The sequence below is a fragment of the Seriola lalandi genome, unplaced genomic scaffold, assembly GCF_002814215.2.
Source record: "Seriola lalandi dorsalis isolate HSWRI2012SDOR001 ecotype SW California unplaced genomic scaffold, Sedor1 jcf7180002054543, whole genome shotgun sequence".
Classification (NCBI taxonomy): domain Eukaryota; kingdom Metazoa; phylum Chordata; class Actinopteri; order Carangiformes; family Carangidae; genus Seriola; species Seriola lalandi.
Window position 1 is genome coordinate 138,674 of NW_019525096.1, and position 21,458 is coordinate 160,131.

The 21,458-nt window shown below is 38.5% G+C and overlaps 2 protein-coding genes across 2 annotated transcripts; both read left to right on the top strand.

Moving 5' to 3' along the window:
- The first annotated feature begins 2,816 nt into the window (after window positions 1-2,816).
- LOC147818647 (uncharacterized) lies at window positions 2,817-7,961 on the top strand. The gene is made up of 5 exons (XM_087176207.1): window positions 2,817-3,023; window positions 4,584-4,646; window positions 6,659-6,799; window positions 6,904-6,969; window positions 7,403-7,961. The coding sequence occupies exons 1-5, from the start codon at window positions 2,817-2,819 to the stop codon at window positions 7,493-7,495; spliced, it is 570 nt and encodes a 189-aa protein (XP_087032333.1). The 3' UTR covers window positions 7,496-7,961.
- A 7,001-nt stretch (window positions 7,962-14,962) lies between these two features.
- On the top strand, window positions 14,963-18,260 carry LOC111661331 (uncharacterized). The gene is made up of 4 exons (XM_023414848.2): window positions 14,963-15,104; window positions 15,961-16,035; window positions 16,670-16,918; window positions 18,012-18,260. The coding sequence occupies exons 1-4, from the start codon at window positions 15,009-15,011 to the stop codon at window positions 18,102-18,104; spliced, it is 513 nt and encodes a 170-aa protein (XP_023270616.2). The 5' UTR covers window positions 14,963-15,008; the 3' UTR covers window positions 18,105-18,260.
- The last annotated feature ends 3,198 nt before the right edge of the window (window positions 18,261-21,458 follow it).

Genomic DNA, 21,458 nt, shown 5'->3' on the forward strand with positions numbered 1-21,458 from the left:
GTTGAGAAACAACAGAAAACCTTTTACTCTGTGTGTGTGTGTGTGTGTGTGTGTGTGTGTGTGTGTGTGTGTGTGTGTGTGTGTGTGTGTGTGTGAAAGAGAGATAAGGATCTATATTTAGCCGAGGCCTTTGTGTTGAAACTGAACAGATCAGGTCACATGACATTGTCACGTTCAGGGGCCTCCAACACAGAACCAGTGGTGAGATATTTATAGAACCACTGCCATTAATAAAAATTCATGTCATTTTATCACTTTTTTCAGTACGTGAACATTGATAAGATATTTCTATTTCAATTTTAATTTAAATAATAGTAAATTCTTTTCGTTTTGGAACTAAAATACCCATAATTCGGGGGGGGGGCTTTGGTAGCTGTAAACCGGAAGTACTATGTTCCTAGCAACGGATTCAGTGAGATAGCTTTTAGCCACATTTTTAGGATATATTTGTTTATCTTCTGTCAAATTAACACCATTAAAAGTAGCGGAAGTATTTATAAGCAGTTCCTGTTTGCGGTGCGCTCGTGGACGTACAGACAACGATCGTTGTAAGACGGTTCAGTGATACTGAAGGAAACTTAACGTGACGATCCTCAGGCAAGTTCTGAAACGTCTTTTTTCTTTGATTTCCGAGCGGATTTTTGGACGTTTGTTCGTGACGGAGATCGGAGATAATGACATCCACGGAAAACGTAAGTCACACTGATTCTATAAATGTGTGTTTCACGCCTGAGTGTTTCGATTTAACTCGTTTATGACTCCGAGAATAAGCAGGATTTTAAAGCTAACGGTTTTACAGTAGCTAAAGTAGCTAAAGTAGCTAAAGTAGCTTAGCCTAGTGGTAAGCTAGTGTTAGCCCAGTGGGGATTCATTAGTAGGGGCAGTGCTGTTTAAGGTAATACAGTATTCCTAAATATAAATATGAATACCAATTTAAATTTGATATGTTATTTACAAGGTTAAAATAAATGCATGCAATTTAATAGGATTTATTCAGGTTCACATTAGCAAAACACAAATAAAGTACCAACATCTCCCTGATGTGAAACATTTTGAAGCAAAAACTATTATTCTGCCTCTGAGAATCGTCTGTGATCATTTTCCTCCCCTGTGTGTGAAAATCCTGATAATGATGCAATCATGGACTTTCCATTGTGCCACAAAGACAAGACGTAACGCATGATGTTTTATACTAGATTAATATTGTAGACTATTATTATATACGATAGATTAATTGTTTCATTGATCTTTCTGAAAAAAAATTACTAAATATTTTATTGTCATCAGCCTTTGTCACTGTCCTTAAACTCACTGCAACAGGCTGATAATAAAGTTAAAGGATATATTTGTAAGTTTTGCTATTGCTACATAGCTAATGTAAGCATTAACAGCTGTTTATTGACCAGAATTGCCAAGAGCTTCAGCCATCGTTATATTTATAATGCGTCCTCTGAGCATCTACGTCTTGAGGGCAGTCTGGACACTACTGTGACTCGGTATCGGAAAGCGACGAGACAGGCTGACCTGGCCAGGGCTAGCTGGTTAGCATGCTAACGTGAGTAGAAGTGTTTCTTTCCACCTCTGGAGAAAGCTCTTGCTGAGCACAGGAATGAAGTTTGATGATGAACCCAAAACGTTTCTTCTTGAGTGATCAGTAAACAGCAGTTTACAATGCTAACCTTAGATACGTAGCGATAGCAAAACTTGACAGACTCATTTTGACATAAGTACACTCCCTACACTCAACAAAACATGACCACTGAACTTAATCCAGGCAGTGTTTGCCATTAAAACTATTTTGTGGGACAAATTAGTTTTAAATTTCTGGGACGCATGGAGCTGGAGCCTTTCCCACAATGCACTGCAGGAGCTGATCAACTCTCAGTAAACCATTGGATGTTTTGCACATATCAGTCTTGTCAAATGTGCATTTTTAAACTGCAACAGTGCAGACAGACAGACAGACAGACAGACAGACAGACAGTGTGTTGTTGTCAGTGTGGCTGTTTGACCTGGTTACTGTTCTGACTTCCAGGAACATCAGCAAACACAAAAACTCTTTCACCTTAACTTTTGTTTTTGATCTTGCGATGCTCAGAAGCCGCTTGAGGTATTCTTCTTCTATGGTGCCAAGATGCATACATTCCCGCTCCGTCTCCAATCTGGGTCGGACGACGTCTCTGCGTTTTCAGTAAGTGCCCAGGTGGTAAAAAAAAAAACCCTGCTGAGTCAATGTTTCCTTCAAAGGCGCAACCTAGTTTTATCTTACCGCAAAATCTAAACACTAAAACCAGTTTTAACCCAAACGTAATCGTTAACGCCAAGAGGAAGTGAGAGGAATAGAAAAGAGACAAACGAGGAAAACGAGGAAGAGAATTGAGGAAGAAAGGAGGAGAATATACAGAAAGGAAGGAGGAGACAGAAGAGGAGAAGAGAACGGAGGAAAGAGAGCAAAGGCCAAAGTGAAGAGAGGAGGAGGAAAGAAAGAGGAGAAACAGGAGATAGGGTGGGAGAAAATAAAGGAAAAGAAGAGAGAAAACATGGGAGGACAAAACGAAAGAGGGAAAAAAGGAGAAGGAAGAGGAATAGAGGCAAGGAGAGGAAGAGAGGAGGACAAAATGCAGAATAGAGAAGAGAGGGGGAAAGGAGGAGAAGGATAAAGGAAAGAGAAAAGAAAGGAGAGGTGACATCAGCAGAGAGACTCCCTGGAAATTTGCATGAGTCAGTGATATCAGGAAATTTTTGAAACAGGGGGGGGTGATGGTTGAGTGATGGTTGAGTAGGGGAGGGGGGTAGAGGAGGAGCAGGAAGTATAAATGAAGCAGAGGGGAGTGAAGTTGCTGCACTTGAAGATGCTTCTCCTCGTCGTCAGGATGTCTGCTCCCGCTCTGCTGATCAGCCTGATCTCTGGGCTTGTTGCCATGGCGACGGCCGAGCGGGGTCTCACCTGCCAGCAGGAGATCCCTGCCGAGCTGATCCGAGACCTGTGGAGCCGGTCCATACTGCTGATCAATAAACTGCCGGTAAGATCAATGACTGATGATCAATAACTCTGAATGTATCTAAGTCTGTCAGTTTAACTCTCAGTGTGAGTTCAGTTATATCACCTATTGATTAGTCTGCTGATCAATATAACAGTTTACTGTCTACCAGTCAGTGTCAGTTCATTAAATGTCCATATCATGTTATTGATTTTTGTCAATAATCACTTTTATTGTATCTGTTCCTTGAGATAGAGAAGTGGTGATTATTGATTAACCACATAATCAATGGCAGTTTACCATCAATCAAAAGTTGTCAATCACATTGACAAGTCTGTCAATCAATACATCAGTTTACTGTCCCTTAATTGTTCCTATTGATTTGTTTGCTCAATAATAACTTTGATAAAGCTGTCAATCAATACTTCAGTTTACAATGAATTAAATATCAATAAGTTTTATTGATTTGTCTTCCAATCACTATATCAGTTTATTATCAACTAAATGCCAATAATCATTCTTATTGATTAGTCCACAAATCAGTGTTAGTTCATTAAATGTCAATAATCACTTTTATTGATTTGTCCATCAGTTAATCAATTAGCATGTGAACTTATTTTTCAGGAAGTCAATAATAATACAATAACTATAATTTATTAATTACTATCCTAGTAGTCAATAGAACATTTTACTACAAACTGATGACAGATCAAAAATCAAACAAAACAGTAAATATTGATTATTGATCAGAACAAGAGCAATAAATAATTACTATTAATTTCCTTACCAATACTAATCAACAATAAAACCTGTTAATGATTATGTGATTAATTAATGTTAATGTTTTCACTATATCGACAAGTGATCAGTTGTGTTACCTGCTCATCAATTCATCAAAATAATGTGATAGTGTCATGAATGACAGGCTGAACATCAATCAATCAATTAGCAATAATGAAGAGACGAAAATCAGTTCTTTCAAAATAAAAGTCTCATTCATGGAGTGCTTGTATTATTTTGTCTGATCTGATTGTTACAGATAAATAAACAACATCAGCTGGTAATAATTGATATTGATGAGTTACTGAGTGAAGCACCAGTTCCTCAGTCGATGATCAGGATCAGACAGGAAGTGAAAATGTGAAAAGTTGCCATTTTTGAAGCAGATCAAAGAGTTTCTGACTGAAAACACAAGACGCACGTTTTGAATTCACAGCTGAAGGAAACGTTGTTGACACACTTTGACTGATATCACTAATGTTCTCACTGCTGCTGCTGCTGCTGCTGAAGTCAATAAACAGAAGTACTTTACTTCAGTATTTCCATTTTCTGCTACTTTGCACTTTCATTTTTTATACTTTATACAGCACTTTCACTTGTAACTGTATTTTTACATAGTAGTATTGATACTTTCACTAAAGGACGTCTTCCACCACTTTTGCTACTGATGATACACAAAGTATGTTTTGTTGCAGATGGAGATAATGGAGAGTAGATACTCAAGGAAATCAAGAATAGATTTAAAAATAACATAAATAGAAGACATGTATAATTATCTGTCATGTCATTAATGTAAGTTTTTTTTAATGTTTACATCGGCAGAAAGAAGAAAACTTCTCCGGGCGATGGAGACTACTGCCCAAATTCTGCACCACATGTCCTGAGGTCAGTGAACGTATCAGACTCTAATCCCGTCTTGTCCAATCAACCGCAGAGATCAAAGTATGTTGTAGAGTAAAGTGCCGACTTTGTATCTGTAGTGAGAGTTTGTAGTTTTTTGAATGGAGTCTGGTTCTGCTAGACATGAGTGGAGGTAAATCTTTTGCTGAGGTTTCAGCTTCCAGGTGAAGGTGCTCACTTTGTGTACCTCAACCACAACCACACACTTAAACTTCATCTACACAGAACCATGTTTAACCCCAACACTGAAACACAACACCACTTCTCTTTGGAATTTCTTCCCTCAAACATTAACACGTCAAACCTGCGATTTTTACAGGTGTTTCCAAACAAGTTGTAGCTGACATACCTGTTCAGTGGAGTGTACAGTTTGGACTTCAAGGAGGAAGTGCAGCTGGAGTCAGAAGTTTACATGCACCATAGACAAACACACTTAAAGTCAGTTTTGCACAATTCCTGACATTCAATCCTTACAAACATCAGTTGTCTCAGGTAGGTTAGGGTCACTACTTCATTTTTTTTTTTTTTTTTGTGCGTTTATTGGACAGGATAGTAGAGAGAGACAGGAAATGGGTAGGCAGAGAGAAAGGGAATGACATGCAGCAAAGGCCGTCCGATGCGGGACTCGAACCGGGGCCAACTGCAGCGAGGACTGTAGCCTCTACAAATGGGGCGCCTGCTTAGACCACTACGCCACACGACAACCTACTACTTCATTTTAAGTATGTGAAATGTCAGTAATAATAGTACAGAGCGTGATTTATTTCAACTTTAGTTTCTTTCATTTCATTCCCAGTTGGTCAGAAGTTTTTAGTATTTGGAAACACTGCTTTTAAATTAACTTGGTTCATATGTCTCGGTTAGCCGCCACCCCCGAGCTTCACGGTTGCTATGGTGCTTTTTGACTTGGCAGCCTCATCCTTTTTACTCCAAACAGACAATTTTCGTGAATGACGAGCAGTTCAATTTTAGTTTCATCATGTATATTGCTGTATTGAAAAGTAAAAGCATCTCGTCATGTTACCAGCATTTTATTGGTTTCGGGTCGTCCGTGCATCCATCTGTCCGTCTGTCTCATTCTCGTGGACATGATATCTCGCTAACATCGTGACGGAACTTCTTCAAATTTGCCACAAACATTCACTTGGACTCAAAGATGAACTGATCAGATTTTGGTCGTCAAAGGTCAAAGTTCAAGGTCAGTGTGACCAAACAAAACACCTTCTTAGCCATTACTCAAGACTTCACAAAAATGGTTGGTATTAAATATGACTCTGGATAAACAGGGATGTGACCTGAAACTAGTCTGAGTGGAGGAGGGATATAACCACGAGGAGGTGATTCTAGGTTTCTTGTTGGTTATAAGGTAATGGAGGTCTTAAGTGCATCTGTTCTGAGAGATGGAGAAGTGGTGGATATCTGTCTGTGGATTTCTCTTAAGAGTCGATAGTAATGCTTCCAGGTCTGTGTCTGTAATGCTCATTGTAAAGAAAAACAGATTTTATCAGTAGTGTTTTATCATGTTGTAAGCAAGATTTGTGAGGCAATGTTATATTAAAGCCATGCTAGTGGCACGGCTAAAACGTATAATGTCAGTCCACAGCTTTCGGTATCTGTCGGTATCTATATATCTCTATAAATATGAGACGGATTGCCTTGAAATTTGGTTCATGTTCTCCTCAGGATGAATTACTATAACTTTAATGATCCTCTGACTTTTCATCTAGCACAATCATTAGTTCAAAATTGGTCCATTACTTTGGTTTATGACCAAATACCCGAAAAAATTACATCAGCTTTTTGCTAACATGCTAAACTAATATGGTAAACATGGTAATCATTGAACCTAATAAACGTTATCATGTTAGCATGAGAAATTTCAGTCAGTAACTGACTAACATTGTCACCCATAGAGCTGGTGCTAGCTGTTGTTAGCCGCTGCTAGCTGCTGATAACAAATAGGACCTTCATATGACAAACTACTCTCTCCTCCTCAGCACACGATTGGCTGGCAGGAGATTGGAGAAATTATTGACATCTACCAGAGGAGAGTGTTCAGCAGTGAGGTCGTCCAGAAGCTCCTCCCCCTCCACTACAACGACCTGCTGTACCGACTCCAACACACACTGCACCACTGCGTGAGTACACAACTGTGAACACACACACACACAAACACACACAAACACACACAAACACACACACACACACTCACACACTGACTAATCTTTGTATTTGTGTTCAGGTTTCTTCGTCCAAACCTTCAAAATGGTCCAAAATCATCAAGAAACTGGAGAGAAAAATCAAAAAGGTAAATATGACAGTTTGTACTACAACTATGAATACTGCTGCTCCTTTCTCCTACTGCTACTACTGCTGTTGCTATGACAACCGTTACTGCTTCTGCTACTACTACTACTTCGCCATCTACATCCAATCCAATCCATCCAATTCTGTAACTGCACCTATTACAATCGTAGCTACTGCTATTATTACTACTTCTTACATAATGTGTGTACTTTACCTGCAATTAAATAACATGTGGAATATTATTACAATCTGCCACCTATAACTGGCTGTTTAAAATGTTATTATTCATCCATCCATCAATTACCTCATCACATTCTGGGTCATAGGTATCAATAAAACATACATTATTTAATTAGTTATTTTTAATACAGTGTAATGCTTGAATTCTCAGTATGAATACACAAATGATACAAACTGAACCTGTGTCTCTGCAGAAGAGGAGAGATGAAGTTGCACTGAAAGCCGTCAGAGAGTTCACCTTCATCCTCAGATGGATTGATGAGCTGGCACAGCACCACATCCTGTAGAGCATCATCATCATCATCATCAATGCTTAACATTTACAGGTTTTCATTTCAAAAATCAGAGTAGATTTTTTTTTTTTGTGACCTTAAATCCACTTTGACATCTGTCAAAACTGGTATTTTTACGTCACAATAGGTAAAAAAACTGAAAACAGTGAGTCTTAACCATTATCAGCATCTTTATCACCCACACCTGTTTGGCTGGAGGTTCCTGGAAAGTGCTTGAATCTTTTTTTAAAATATTGATTTAATGTTTTTCAAATGTTTTAAAGTAAATTTGTAGCTTTATTTACAAAATAAGTTATTTTCAGATAATATTTATTATATTTGAGTATTTACTGAATCCAAGTACTTAAAAATTTTATATATTGTTCAAAATTTAAGATATTTTTATATGAATTATTGTAGCTGTATTTATATGAATTTGTCAATCAAACTCTGAATGAAATAAACTAAATTCTTATCTTCATCACTGGTGTCGGGTTCTGATTGATGAACTGTGAGTTTTAAGTGTTGTCTCCCTCTGCTGGTCAAAATCTGGTAATACAACGTGAGAGTGACGTGTTGTATTTCTTTATGTCTTCAAAGGGAAAGAAAAGAGAAAAAAAAAAGGAAGGGGAGGATAAAAATGGGGGGTATGTAGTGAAAGTAGGAAGGGAAGAGAAACAGAATGGAGAGAAGAATAAGAAGCGAAAAATAAAAGGAAACAAAAGAAAGGAACTGATGGTTAAAAAAGGAGTAAAAAATCAAAATTTGAGCGTGAAAAAGGGAGGAGGAAGAGAGAAAAGGCAGAGAAAGGAAACGAGTAGGTAAGGAAACACATTTAGCGTCCTAAATTTAAACACTTGGAAGAAGATTTGAATTTTGAGGTTTGATTTAATGGAAAGATTAAATGAAAAGTTCACCCAAAAGAGAAACTGAGTCACGATCCTCTCCCTTCCCTGGCGGTGGAAACCCAAGGTTGTCGGGACGACCACCGAAACCCACAACGAAACCCCACACGGTGACACAGCACTGAACTGAACACATCATCATCATCATCATTATCATCATTATCATCATCATCATCATCATCATCTCTTTTTCTGTGCAGAGGAACTTCAATGCAGCAGAGTCATTCCTTGTTCAGGATTAGAAACCTGCTTCCTAAAGGCGTTAAACATCATTATCAGGCTTTTTAGCCTGTTTTAGCTCCTAACATTAGCGCTCTAATTAGCCTTGTGTTCAAGACACAACACAATCTTCATCATCTTAAATGGCATTTAAATGTTGATCAGTAAATTCCCAGAGGTTTTGCTGCTTTGGCCGTACTTGGTTTGGTTTGACCAATGGTGGGTTCCATTTTAAGTGGGAAGTCTGAATATCCGAGATCCTGATCACTCTGAGTTTGTTTCGAAGGCTGAAAGGGACCATGTGTGAAAACACCCTTTGTACACGGATGCAGAGCAACTACAAAGAGATGCAAAACTACCACTGATGCAAAAACAACTACAAAAAGACATAAAACAAGTACAGAGAGACTTAACTAAAAATAGACGTCAACAAACTACAAAGAAATGCAAAACAACCACTGATTCAAAAACAACTACAAAGGGACGTAATACAACTGCAAAGGGACATACAACTATAGAGAAATGCCAAAGAACTACCAAATGATGTAAAACAATGACAAAAAGACGTTATACAACTTCCAAGAGATGAAACAACTACAGAGATGCACAGCGAGAAGCAAAATGTCGAGACTGACCATACAGAGATGCAAAAGAAAAACTACAAAGAAATACAAAACAGCTACAAAGAGACAAAAAATTGTCCGCAAAAAGATATAAATAATAATTTGAATATGGTTAAAGGCATGTCAACTGCACACAGCTGATGAGCAAACATCTACACAGTCACAATGAGTAAATATACAGTTTAATTGAGTGAACCTTTTTAGAATAAAATATTTGCTTTTTTTTCTCCATACAGAGGCTGAAATATTGATCAGCGTAGATCAAACTGATGGTGAAGGATCTTCATGTGTGTCAGCATGCTGCCTCTGCAGGGTCAGAGGGTAAGGGTGAGTAAGGCAGGTGGCATGGAAACGTCAATCCTCCAACTCATACAAAAGGATGTGGTGTGTGTGTGTGTTAATGTTTGTGTGTGTTTATATTGGCAGTTGGCCCACAGGGAAAAAAAGCACTGTCTGGTTTAGACTTCTAGGTAACATACACAAATGAAACAACCAGTTAATTCCAGTTAATTAACATTTACCTTGAAACTTCAAGAGTGTGTGTTTGTCAGACTGCATGCACAAATTCTTGTGGTTTACCAAAGGAAAAAAATGCTACGAGAGAATTTCTTCTTACTAGAGAGTTTTTCCATTATAAAATCATTTAGCGAATCTTTATCAAAGGACTTTCAATTCCTGCAGGAGATTAATTGTTTGGTTGTAACGTTTGCTCATGTTGTTTCTCTGATAACTTAAGATCCAGATGTCCGATGACTAAAATCCTTAATCTGGTTAAAATATATAGTTAAAAACAACCAAGATCTAAAAAGCGTATCGTAAAAATGTGACTTAAAACTGGATAAAAACCTATTGTAACTGCTTCTGGCAGACAAACACAAAACTGTCACATAGGGGATATGACGCCATTGTCAGGTGATCAAATGACACTATAAAACTATGAAATCAAAATTTTTCTGTGTTTGAAAATTGCTGGAAGCATTGGGGATAATGCAAGTACACAACTCAACAAAATATATACCAGGTCTAGTCTAGTCAACCAGTCATTTGTACCAATCCTCCAAGACGATCCATAAGAATGTCTCCCGAAGTAGTGCCTCTATGGTGGCAGGCGTACTGGACTTTGGTTGTCATGGTTACAATAATAAACATGCAGAGACCGTCAGTGGCGTAGCCATCCCTTTGTCGCCTTGGTTACATTAATAAACCGTCATGGCTTCGTTTAGGTTTTGGCACAATAAACTACTTGGTTACGTTTAGGAAAACATCATGGTTTGAGTTCAAATAGATACTGTCTTAATATTACACAATCTCTGTTGTCATGACTACAATAATAACAACGTTTTAATGCAAAGTCTTATTTAATAACTTGCGTTCTTCTGCAGAATCACACTTTGTATGCTCGATAAGTACAACAGTATGCACAGTTAAAATTATTAAAATTCGACTAATGTTCCTCTGACAAAAAACTAAACTAACTTATAGCTTAACTAAAACATCTTTAGTCTTCGTTAACGAAAGCTAACAACAATCAAATGATTAAAATGCGACTAAGCTTAAGGTACATTGTGGTCAAAAGACTAACCAAAAAATCAGGTTTCAAAATGAACTCTTTTATCCACCTACTCTTATTTCATCGCCTAATATTTCACATTATGCAGATGATGTACAATTCTACATATCTGTTTATCCAGATGTGCTGAGGTTGTTCATGCTTATGGCCTTTTTCATCAACATTTATATTTTAAGGATTAAACATTTTGTCAAACTAAACCAGTCAGGTGAGACACTACACTCTGCTTTACATTTTACTTTATATAGCATTGTACCTTTAGGTAGGCAGAATTAAAAGTAGATTTAGCCAACAGTCATTTAATGGCCCATAGTCTATAATAAATATATACATTTATATAATCTATATAAAACATTAAGGCTGCAGTTTCAGGCCAGCTTTTTATTTACAAACTGATTTCTTGGAAAATGGGTGAAAATGTGTCATATATAATTCAGGGAACTTTGATACCAGAAATCTGACATGACATGACATACATGAACTTCTCCAGTATATTCTTAGTGTGGTTCCTGTCTTTTGTTACCATGGTCACTCAATAACAGTGATGAGTCATGAAATCTCAAGACTTATCAACTCATGGTGTAGCAGAATTTGCAGCAGTAACAGTGAATTGTGTAGTTGTATTCGGCCAGAAAATATAAATATTAAAATTGAATTTGACATGCATTGAATGCAAAATAAGTTTATTGGGGAGCCCCTAGAAATTATTATACTACTTATAGTAATGACATTTTTACCTGCAGTGATGATTCAGGTTTCGTTTCCACCAGCAGTGGTGATGAATCGGCCTGAAACAACAGCGCAACTTCCTGCTGCAGTGATATGACTTTCAGCTGAAACTTTTAGCTCCAGTGATGATATTTCCATCTGTGCAGTGGCATCTCTACCCACTAGGAGGAACACATTTCTTTTTCCGCCGCAGTGATGCTTTAACCTGTGGCGGCCTCTTGATATTATCCATGTATGCGGACACGGGAACATTACACCCGTATGTAATGATATACAGCTGTAACAGCCTCAACTCTTATTGTTTCGGTCAAACACTGATGTTGGCGATAAGGTCTGTTGGTGATACAGTTCAGCCCAAAGGTGCTGGGTAAGGTTGAGGTCAGGGTTCGATGCAGACCAGTCATGTTCTTCCACATCAAACTAGGAAAATCATTTCTTTATAGATGTAGGTTCATGCCATTGTCACGTTGAAACCGGAAACACAAACCTGTTTACAGAAAGGTGGAAACAAACTTTTAAATGAAACATTTACTCTGTGTTTTTGTATTGTGAAGAATTTATGCTTGTGACCTCAGCAAAGGTTGAATTTGCCTTTTTATTGTGGCGTTCAATGGAAAAATTAATTCCCCTACTCAGACTGTGCCATTTTAACACAAGTAACTTGAATTTGGTTTCCTCTTTTTTCTGATCCCTCGGTATTCATTAGCGACTTCTTTCAGTGTCCTGACCCCCCCAGGTTGGAAACCGGTGGATTAAAGAGACTGTCCTTTCAAAAAATTAGCCCATAGGTCGTCTGTGCAGCAGGTCATTATGACCCATAATCAAATTTTGTTGCTAGGTGACATCTAGTGGTCATAGTGATTATGACAAGAGCAAAGGGCAAAGTGCGGTGACGTAGTTTAAAGAGAGACAAAGTTTGTGTTTGGAGGAGGTTCCGGTGGATAGATGAATATGACACAGGAGAGCTGTGTTCGATTCCCATGTGAAACTAGCTGTTTATATCGTAACCATGACAACACAGACCATGTAATGTTGAGGAAGTACTTACTTTAACATAAATCACAACCTTCTCGTACACCTAACCAAGGAGTTTTAGTGCCTGAGGCTAACCAAGCCATGATGACAATTGTAGGTACGCCGCTGACGGTACAGTCTGCGTGTTTGTTATTGTAACCATGACAACTAAGGTCTGGTACACCTGCAAGAAACCATTTCTTTATGAACATGCCTTTGTGCTGGAGTTCATGTTTAAAAGTATCATTATGCTGTTATGTAGAAAGGGATGTCTGCACAGTTTTGCTCATATAGTGCATCAGCAATAATTAGATTTCCTTTTAATAAAAAGTGGAGTTAAGACCTTTACGAAAAACCTAGTATGAAAAACCTAAAACCGAATTGATATTAGAGTTAATTGACAAGATTGGTGTCAGTTTAATCTCTATCTGTCCAGTACAAAGAAGTCCAGGATGTGTTTAGCCTAGCTTAGCACAAAGTCTAAAAAAAGACTAAAAAAATAAGCCTGTCAACAACTTGTTTACTGAGCAGGAGTAGAAACAGAACTGTAAGTAGGGCCTTTCGTCTGGTTAACATTCCACGAATAAAACATTTAAAGATCACAGCTCCTAGGGTCCGCACACCTACAGAGTGAAAGTAAACAGCCTATTTGACCTTTACATAACATCCACAGGCTGGGCTGTGTCTTCCCCCTCTTCCTACATGACATAGTATCGTATAGAGATGACTATCTTTGACGATGTGACGCACTTTAGTCTTTTGTGAAACGGAGTGGTGAGCTGTGGCCCTGGTGAATTTGTTTCAGATGGCATCGTGCATAATCACGGATGCAGTTTAATGCACCTAAAACAAATGATCAGAAACGCATGTAAAGAACAACGAGGGTCACTGAGAGCAACAGCACATTATAGCAGTGATGGCATTATCACTTAGTTGTTTTATTAATCATGCACCGTCTCTCAGAGCAGGGAGATTACATCTTTTCTGATTTGCTCAATCGAAATTGAAACAGCACAGCGTTTATAGGAATGTTTTATCATATTTAATTACAAGTTAGCTCCATGTGCTTTGCCTTAACGTGCATAAAACAACAAGTAAAATGAGTCACAATAAAAGCTAACTAATACCAGAAGTGGCAATCCCCAAGAGGCTATACTCTCCACTGCACACACCATCTCCTCCCACGTCTTTGCACAAATTTCAGAAAAACTAATTGTCCAACATTTATTAGCTCCAACTTGCACATGATCTGCTCAGTTAGAATTGTTATTTTTTGAGGTTGCATAGAAACCCCACCACAACTGGTGATTTGACAGTGTAATTAGGGACACACCAGCAAACAAGTATAAATGCTCACAATGCTGTAGGCTTGGCGTAGATCCTATGCAAAAGTAAACACAGTCAGACACACACATATAGTAACTAGTAAAAGCAAAAGTAAAATCACCCTCATCAGATCTGGATATTATTTTATGTTCATTTAGAAAACCGTGACCTGATGCCTGAGAGCTCTTACTGGACTCATCGAATTTTGTGTTGCACATGGAGCCATTGAAGTGATTTAAGTACTTAAGTATAACGTTTGGCTTTGCGTGTGCACATGAGGACATTATTTCAAAAGCTTTTTCCTCGTAGACTATGAAAAGCAGAAATAATAACTGCAGTCCACATGTTTTTGTGTGCAGGTGAATCTCTTATAGCACTGCCTGCTAAAATATAGATTTGAAACACTTGACACTCTATATTTTCAGTTGCAAATGATCTCTCTGTCGATTCTTTTCTTGTATGATCTATTTGTCATTTGTTCGACAAAATTTCCCCCTAGTGTAAGGTGTCGATTTAAAAAGACATATTTTGTCATATGATTTCATGCACTGTGACGCCTTTAACTGTTGAAGGACCTGCACATGTAAACAGTTTAATGCAAACAAGCTTGCAAAGGTCTACAAAGTTTCATAAAGCTTACATGAGGTTTTATGCACTCTTTGAACCACTAATACACACACACATATCAGGTGAAGCTTACTGTGCACTGCTACACACAGGCTTCTAGGTAAATTGATGACTGGGCTTCCTCCAGTTAAACCACTATGACCAGGGAGTCTCCTCAATCGGTCGTGTGTGTGTTCAGTGGATGGAAGTGAATGGAAACCTGACCAGGGAGTCTCCTCTGCGTGTATGTTTAGCAGCAGCAGAATGAGTTTTAGAGGAAAACATGTGTATGCTGCTGTTTCTGGTACTGCTGCTGCAAGCCCACAGACCACAGACATGCACGAACATGCACACTCACAGACACACAATGCGACAGACAGGGATACAGACAGCAATATATATAGACCCACAGGTCAACAGATAGCATCAGTGACTAAAGAGCTCATCACCCCTCACTAACTTCATCAGCCTCACTCTTCAAAGACTCTTTTCACTGCATAATTGGAGGTAGTTTGTATTGAAGATAGTGGTCTAATATGTCTTCCTTCTGTGGTTCAGTGTGTCTACTGGTCTTACTGGGAGCTGTGTTGGCATTTGGAAAACCTCTGCAGGAGTCCATGTCAAATCTGCTGGTGAGTTTTACCTGTGGCGTTCTGCAGGGCATGATTTTAGATCCTTTATAGTTTTCCTTTCAGCTTTGCCTCTGCTTGTGATTATAAGGTTTAATGGCTATAATTAAGGTTTAGTGAAGGAATCTGTCGTTTGAGATTACACAGAGGATGAAATCTGACGTCATATTAAGGGATGTGTGCATTAGGCATTTTTAAGATGTTTTAAAGTGATGGTTACCCTCTGTTGCAAGGCCTCTTCTATCTCCTACTAATGATTCACATTGGATTCAACAGACATCAGTTCCTCTGCAGAGAGGAATGTTTTTGCTTTCATGTTTTGCTTTTAAGATGGCTTTATTTTTTTAACCATTTATTATGGAGTGAAAATTGAGTGCAGCTATTCCTTTTTCCTTTTTTCCTATTGTTAACTAAGAGGTTTACTGTAGAGATGAAGTTGTTGCAAAAATTTTCAAGAACAAGTAGCAAGTTTTTACAAAATTATGATAAGGTGTTTTTCTTTTAAGGCCTCTTGTATATTTTGAAAGGATATACAAGCTACAAGACTTTTCTTGCAAGAAAGTGATAGTTTTCTTGTAAAAGCAAAAATTGAGGCTGTTTAGTATGGATACAGAAGTCATTCACTTTTATGCCTCTGTTTAAGTTTCATTACAAGAACCAAAATTTTTATATATTTTTTGGAGTGGCTTCTGGACATCTACAAGGATGAGCGTAAAATACTGAATAAAACTAAAACACTAAAGAATTGAGTAAGCAAGACTTAAATGTCAAGAGTTTGTATCAGTGAGTGTTTATGTTGCTTGTTGGTATTGTTATATAACAGAAAGACTCAAATATTATTTGTCTTTGAATGTTTTAGAAGCTGAAGGAGACAGAGATTGGTTCTGAACCTCTCTTTGATTCTGTCACCAGGAGCATCAACACGTCCTGCCAGGTACAGAAAACCTGCAAACATACTGTACAAACACTTCACTGTCACTCTACTGTGCCATTCAAATGTACTATCGCTGCCGTCCTGTGAAAAACCACCTATTGTCGTGAATTTTCCAGATAAACTGCGGGATGATTTAACATTCCTGTATGGGTTTTGTAAAGCATGTTTTGGAGATACATGGTTTTCATAGGACAGTCACAATAATGTGAAGTCACACTAAGACAAGCAGCAAAGGAAAAGTATTATGATGCCATGAGGAATCATGTACTAGGAAAATTACAGAGGTACTAAAATGGAGCCTTGAGGAACTCCAACCTGACGAGAAACTGGTCAGCTGCTCAAGTTAGAAAAACTGTTATAAAGACAATAACGCGGCAGGAATGATTTTTCTTTTTGACTTATCCTGAGAATTAAACAGCTGAAAAATCATATTAAAACACAATAAAACTATGAAACAGTAGTAATTCTCATGTTTGCTTACAATGGCATCATAAACCCAGAGATATTTAAGAAAAAAAGCCTCCACAGTACAGGTCGTATGCCTGACCTGAACATTTTCTCCCACAAAAATGTTTTGTGTTATTCTTTTATCTTTATTAAACCCTGGACCCATTTCATCCCCCCCCCCCCACAGAAGAAAGAAGACATCATGCTGATAAATGCCACTCTGGGAGTCTACATGAGCATCTTCTCCAGCATCCTGCAGCACAGCCATGACCACACCGGGACCTCCACCCTGCTGGGCCAGGTGCCTGTCTCTGACAGGAGCACGGTGAAGTCGTGGGTGGAGAAGCTCCAGGAGAAGACGAAGGTTCTGAGGAGAGACTTAGTCGAGGTGAACAACAACCAGGAGGACATGCTCCGCGAGCTGACCAAAATCAAGGTAACTTTCTCCACCTGCATGCGCAAGAATGTGCAAGAACAGGCAGGACATTAAAAACTTACTTCAACAAAGTCGTAGACAGACGTGAAAACAATCTTAATGAGCCTCTCCAGAGTCCACCTTAATGCTGGTTTCTGATTGGCTTACGGGCGCATGTTAAAACAAGTTAATGAGGTATAATGATGTAGTTTGGCTCAGTAACGTCATAATTTACCTCACAACCAGTTCTGGGACATTCATGGCGATGCTGAGTTAAACTGATAAAAATTGTTGAGTATTTCTTTGTTAACCTTCTAGTGCAAAGAAGATCAGAAGTTCACACACTGTAGTTTATTCTGACCCCGTCCCACACACACTGTCCTGCTGCCCCAAATACTCACTTGAGCACCAAATGTGGATTCATCCACAGTTGAAAATAGACCCTAATAAATGTATTGATAAAAGCTTTAAGCTTTAAAAATTACTGACCTTTTTCTTAAAATAAAACATTATGTCTTTTCATTTATTGACTAAAAATATATATATATATGTGTATATATATGTGTGGGTAGATACTGTCTCATGCTGACAGATGTAAAGATACTGCCCTGTTGTGACTGTACTTTCTTTTCTGTCTAAATGACAACAGGAAATAAACCAACTTGCTCTAATCAGTTAAAAGTTCACAGACAGTGTGACTGATAGTGTGGGCAGGAAATGGAGCCAGAACTTTACGTTAATATGGTGCTACTCCTGATTTAGTTGTAGTTTCTGTTCCACATTAAACATCTGGAGAGGATACTGTCAAAATGTTGGAAAAGTTATTTGTTATTTCATCACAACAGGTTCGTAGCTGAGGAGACTGTGGGCATTTCTGTTTTATTTTATTTTATTTTATCTATTTATTTATATAGTGAATTTAAGATTTCCATTTCAGTATTTTATAGTCAGTTTAAGTCCTTACCTACCGTACTCCAGATGTTACACATACACGTTCAAGACTCAATTTCATTGAGTTAACTGACTAAATAAAAAAATAATAGCCTTATTAAAAATGTGGATGTTTTTAGCCATTTTTCATTTGAAAATCAACAGTTATTTTCTCTCTCTTCAGGTCGATGACCCCATTGATCAGCGAAGGGCTCTGGCTGAGTTCCAAACGGTGTACCGCGCAGCTTCCCTGCTGGGAAGTTCTCACCCTCGTTAACATCATCTAATTAGTTTAGTAGATTTTTACATGTTTATCTCGATCAGCAAATGTAGCTTTTCTTTCTCATGTTTTGTGTTTTTATTTATAACTGAGTTAAGCTGTTTTTATTTAAGGTGTTACTTTAGGTCATTTCTCAATCCAATGTTCCACTTAGCTGAGTTATATTTATTTTTGTGATAATTTAATGTATTTTATTTATCATTGATTTATTTACTTAATTTATTTTTCTTGTGGGTTTTATCTTGTTTGTTTGAATAAAACCAGAAATCAGCATCAACTAAAAGCTTAATCTTGCCTTTTTTAAAAAAAAAAAAAAAAAAAAAACCTTTTAAACTAAAACTACTACAAATAAAGCTTTGTTCAGTTTGGAGTCTGGAGTTGTCAGCAGTAAATAGGATTTCCCAAAAGCAACTTGATGCACAGTTTATCACGTTTCACACCAAATCATCAGTAGGTTTTGTGCTGGCTGATATTTTGTGGTTTCCGATTGTAAATCTGAAACGCTACATGATAAAGATGTTGATGAACGTCACTGAATTTCTACAGAAAGAGAAAGTCAAACTACGTGGACTGCAATGAGACGGAAAGACAGACCGATGTGTGATTTTACTGATTAAAAATATACCATGTCGCCAAACATTACACCCACATGTGAAAGCTGAACATGTGATGTTGCCACCATGTTCACTAATGTGCTGCTCGAACAGCCGCCTCCTCTGGTTTCAGTCCTTCCAGCAGATGTTGAACCTGCATTCAGTCAGCCAGCTCAAGTGCAGTGGGTCATAACCACAGCGCTGTATAAAGGTTTCGGGACTAAAATAAAGTGAGGATGCTTTCAAAAAAAATGTCGTGAATAGTCCCTCTTATTTTTAATCTCATACAGAAAGATTTTCACGAACTTGTTCTGTGAGATTGTACAAGTCCAGATAGTAATCCGAACCTGACAGACTTGTGTAGGATTGTTTGGCCTTGGCGGAGCTATGCGCTCTACTGAGTCCCGTTCTAGTTATGAACCGATTTGCATCAAACTGGGTGGAGGGATGGCACAGGCCAGTGACGAACACACTACATTTTGTTGTGGATCCAGGAAACTCAAACTTGCAAGGCATTTTTTGCCATTTTCCTCATTTTCAATATTTCACCTCAGTGGAGGTATGCGCACTACTGAGTGAAGTTGTATTTGCATATGGTATGTCTGCAAGTTTTTCACAATAAATCTAAAAGAGTTACAGGAAGTTTGTATTAATGTGTAATTCAGTAACTAGGGAAGGGAATTAGAAATGAAGGTCTGTTGCCTTCACAGATTAGGTAAATAAAGGACCTGGTCACAATTGAAGGAAACACTGTATATGTACTATATATAAATAGCTTCTGCAGGGTTTCACACACACACACACACACACACACACACACACACACACACACACACACACACACACACACACACACAAATAGTATCTGCAAACTGCTGTTGAATGAGGAAAAAACAAATCTGTACACTCTTGAATAAAGAAAAGAACGAATGAAAGTGAGACTTCCCTTGTTTCCGGGTGGAATTGTCGTAGTATTCCTGTGACATCACTCTGACATCACTGTGTTCCCCAGCTCCTGCACCAATCACACGGAGGGATTTCCCCTCCACGTCATGATGTAATGAAACCCTTTAAGGAAACACTCACAGGATGGATCAGTGGTTACAGCGCTGGTTATCCACACCTACAGGTAGGCCTACGTTAACCTGCCTCGTAGGTTGTCACCACTGATTCAGACCCAACATTTCAGAGCCATGTCGTCAATATTGCCGAAACTTTGTATCATTTAAAGAGCACATCTAAAGGGAAAGTTTTCTTGTGTCAGGCAGATGGAGAAAAAAATGTCAACCTTAAGGACCACTAGGTTGTTTATCCCAAACCCTCTGATACAACTATAGTAAAGGTTTGGTTTGGTTTAGGTACAAAACAACTTGATCAGGTTCAGGTAAGGATCAGGGTTTGGGTTAAAGTAAGTGCTTAGTCCAATGTTTTGATGACCTATCCATCCACAGCCACTAGTGGGCACCTTCACTTGAACAGAAACATGTTGTTTTTGCTTCATTTAGTGAAAAGACTCGCAACTGTGGGTCGCAACCACTAAAAACCTATGGAGGTCATTCTTTTATGGGAGGACAATCTTCGAAAAATGTATATATACACTTATTTGTTGACAGTTTATTTTAAGGTAAACACAAGAAACTTGTGCTACAGAAAATGGACCAGACTCAGTGAATAGCTCCCTAAGCTTAACATCCTAAGTCCTATGATAACTATTAATTTAGCTATACAGACTAATGAGCAGTGATTACTAACAACCTCCTTTCACCTGTGTTTCGTCTAGTTGGTCCCACGACACTTCCAGGAGGCTAGACAGTGATCACTGGCGTCCCAGAGTCACTCCCCTAATGCCAGCCATCACTGCTCCTCACACCACAACTATTTTCTCCTTTATCTTTCCTATGCTACCACAAACAACACTATCATCAACTGGGACAAAACACACTAGCAGATTCAGCAAACAAAAACTCCCCTAAACAGTTCTGTTCTGTTGTGTAGGACTAGATTTTTTTTTTTTTGGGAAGTGGCGGCCATTTTGAATGAGGGAGGTAGAGTCAGGGAGAGATGCCTTGTTAAGCTAAACTCTCCCCTGCCGGATTAGGCTGTGCTCTACCTCCCCCTACTCCCCCACTCTCCAAGACAATACTACTCACCCAAACCAACAAACTCACCTAAACAGTTAAAGACACACTACAAACCAATTCAAAGCAATACAAACAAACAATACAGGCCACCTTACCTGGACTAACCGCATGGTCTCAAAGAGGCTCACACAGGCCACACCCCCCACTTAAAAACACTTCCTCTTCCTGGATTTCTTCCTTGCTTCTCCTAAGAGTCTGTCTATCCTAAGTGCTCCCCCTGCTGGGCCCCCAGCTACCATTACTTCTTCTCATCCAAATCCACTGACTGGATCTTGCTGCCTCATCTGACATGTCCTTTACAATTTTCCTCACACTCTGTCCACTTCCTCCTAACTCCCTCACCAAAGAGACAACAGACCTTGCTACAAATCCTCTACATCCTACTTCCACTGGACAAAATCCTAACTTTCCATCCTCGCTGCTCTGGTTCTGCCCCAAACTCTACAAGAATTATAGCATTATAGTTGAATTATAGCAGGACCCTCCTCACTGGTCTGCGAACTTTACAAGACTGTGAGTGGCTAACATCGCTGCCAGAATCCTAACTAGAAAAGGCTAATTTAATTGCATCACGCTTGTTCTCACATCTTTGCATTGGCTACCAGTAACTTTAAGAA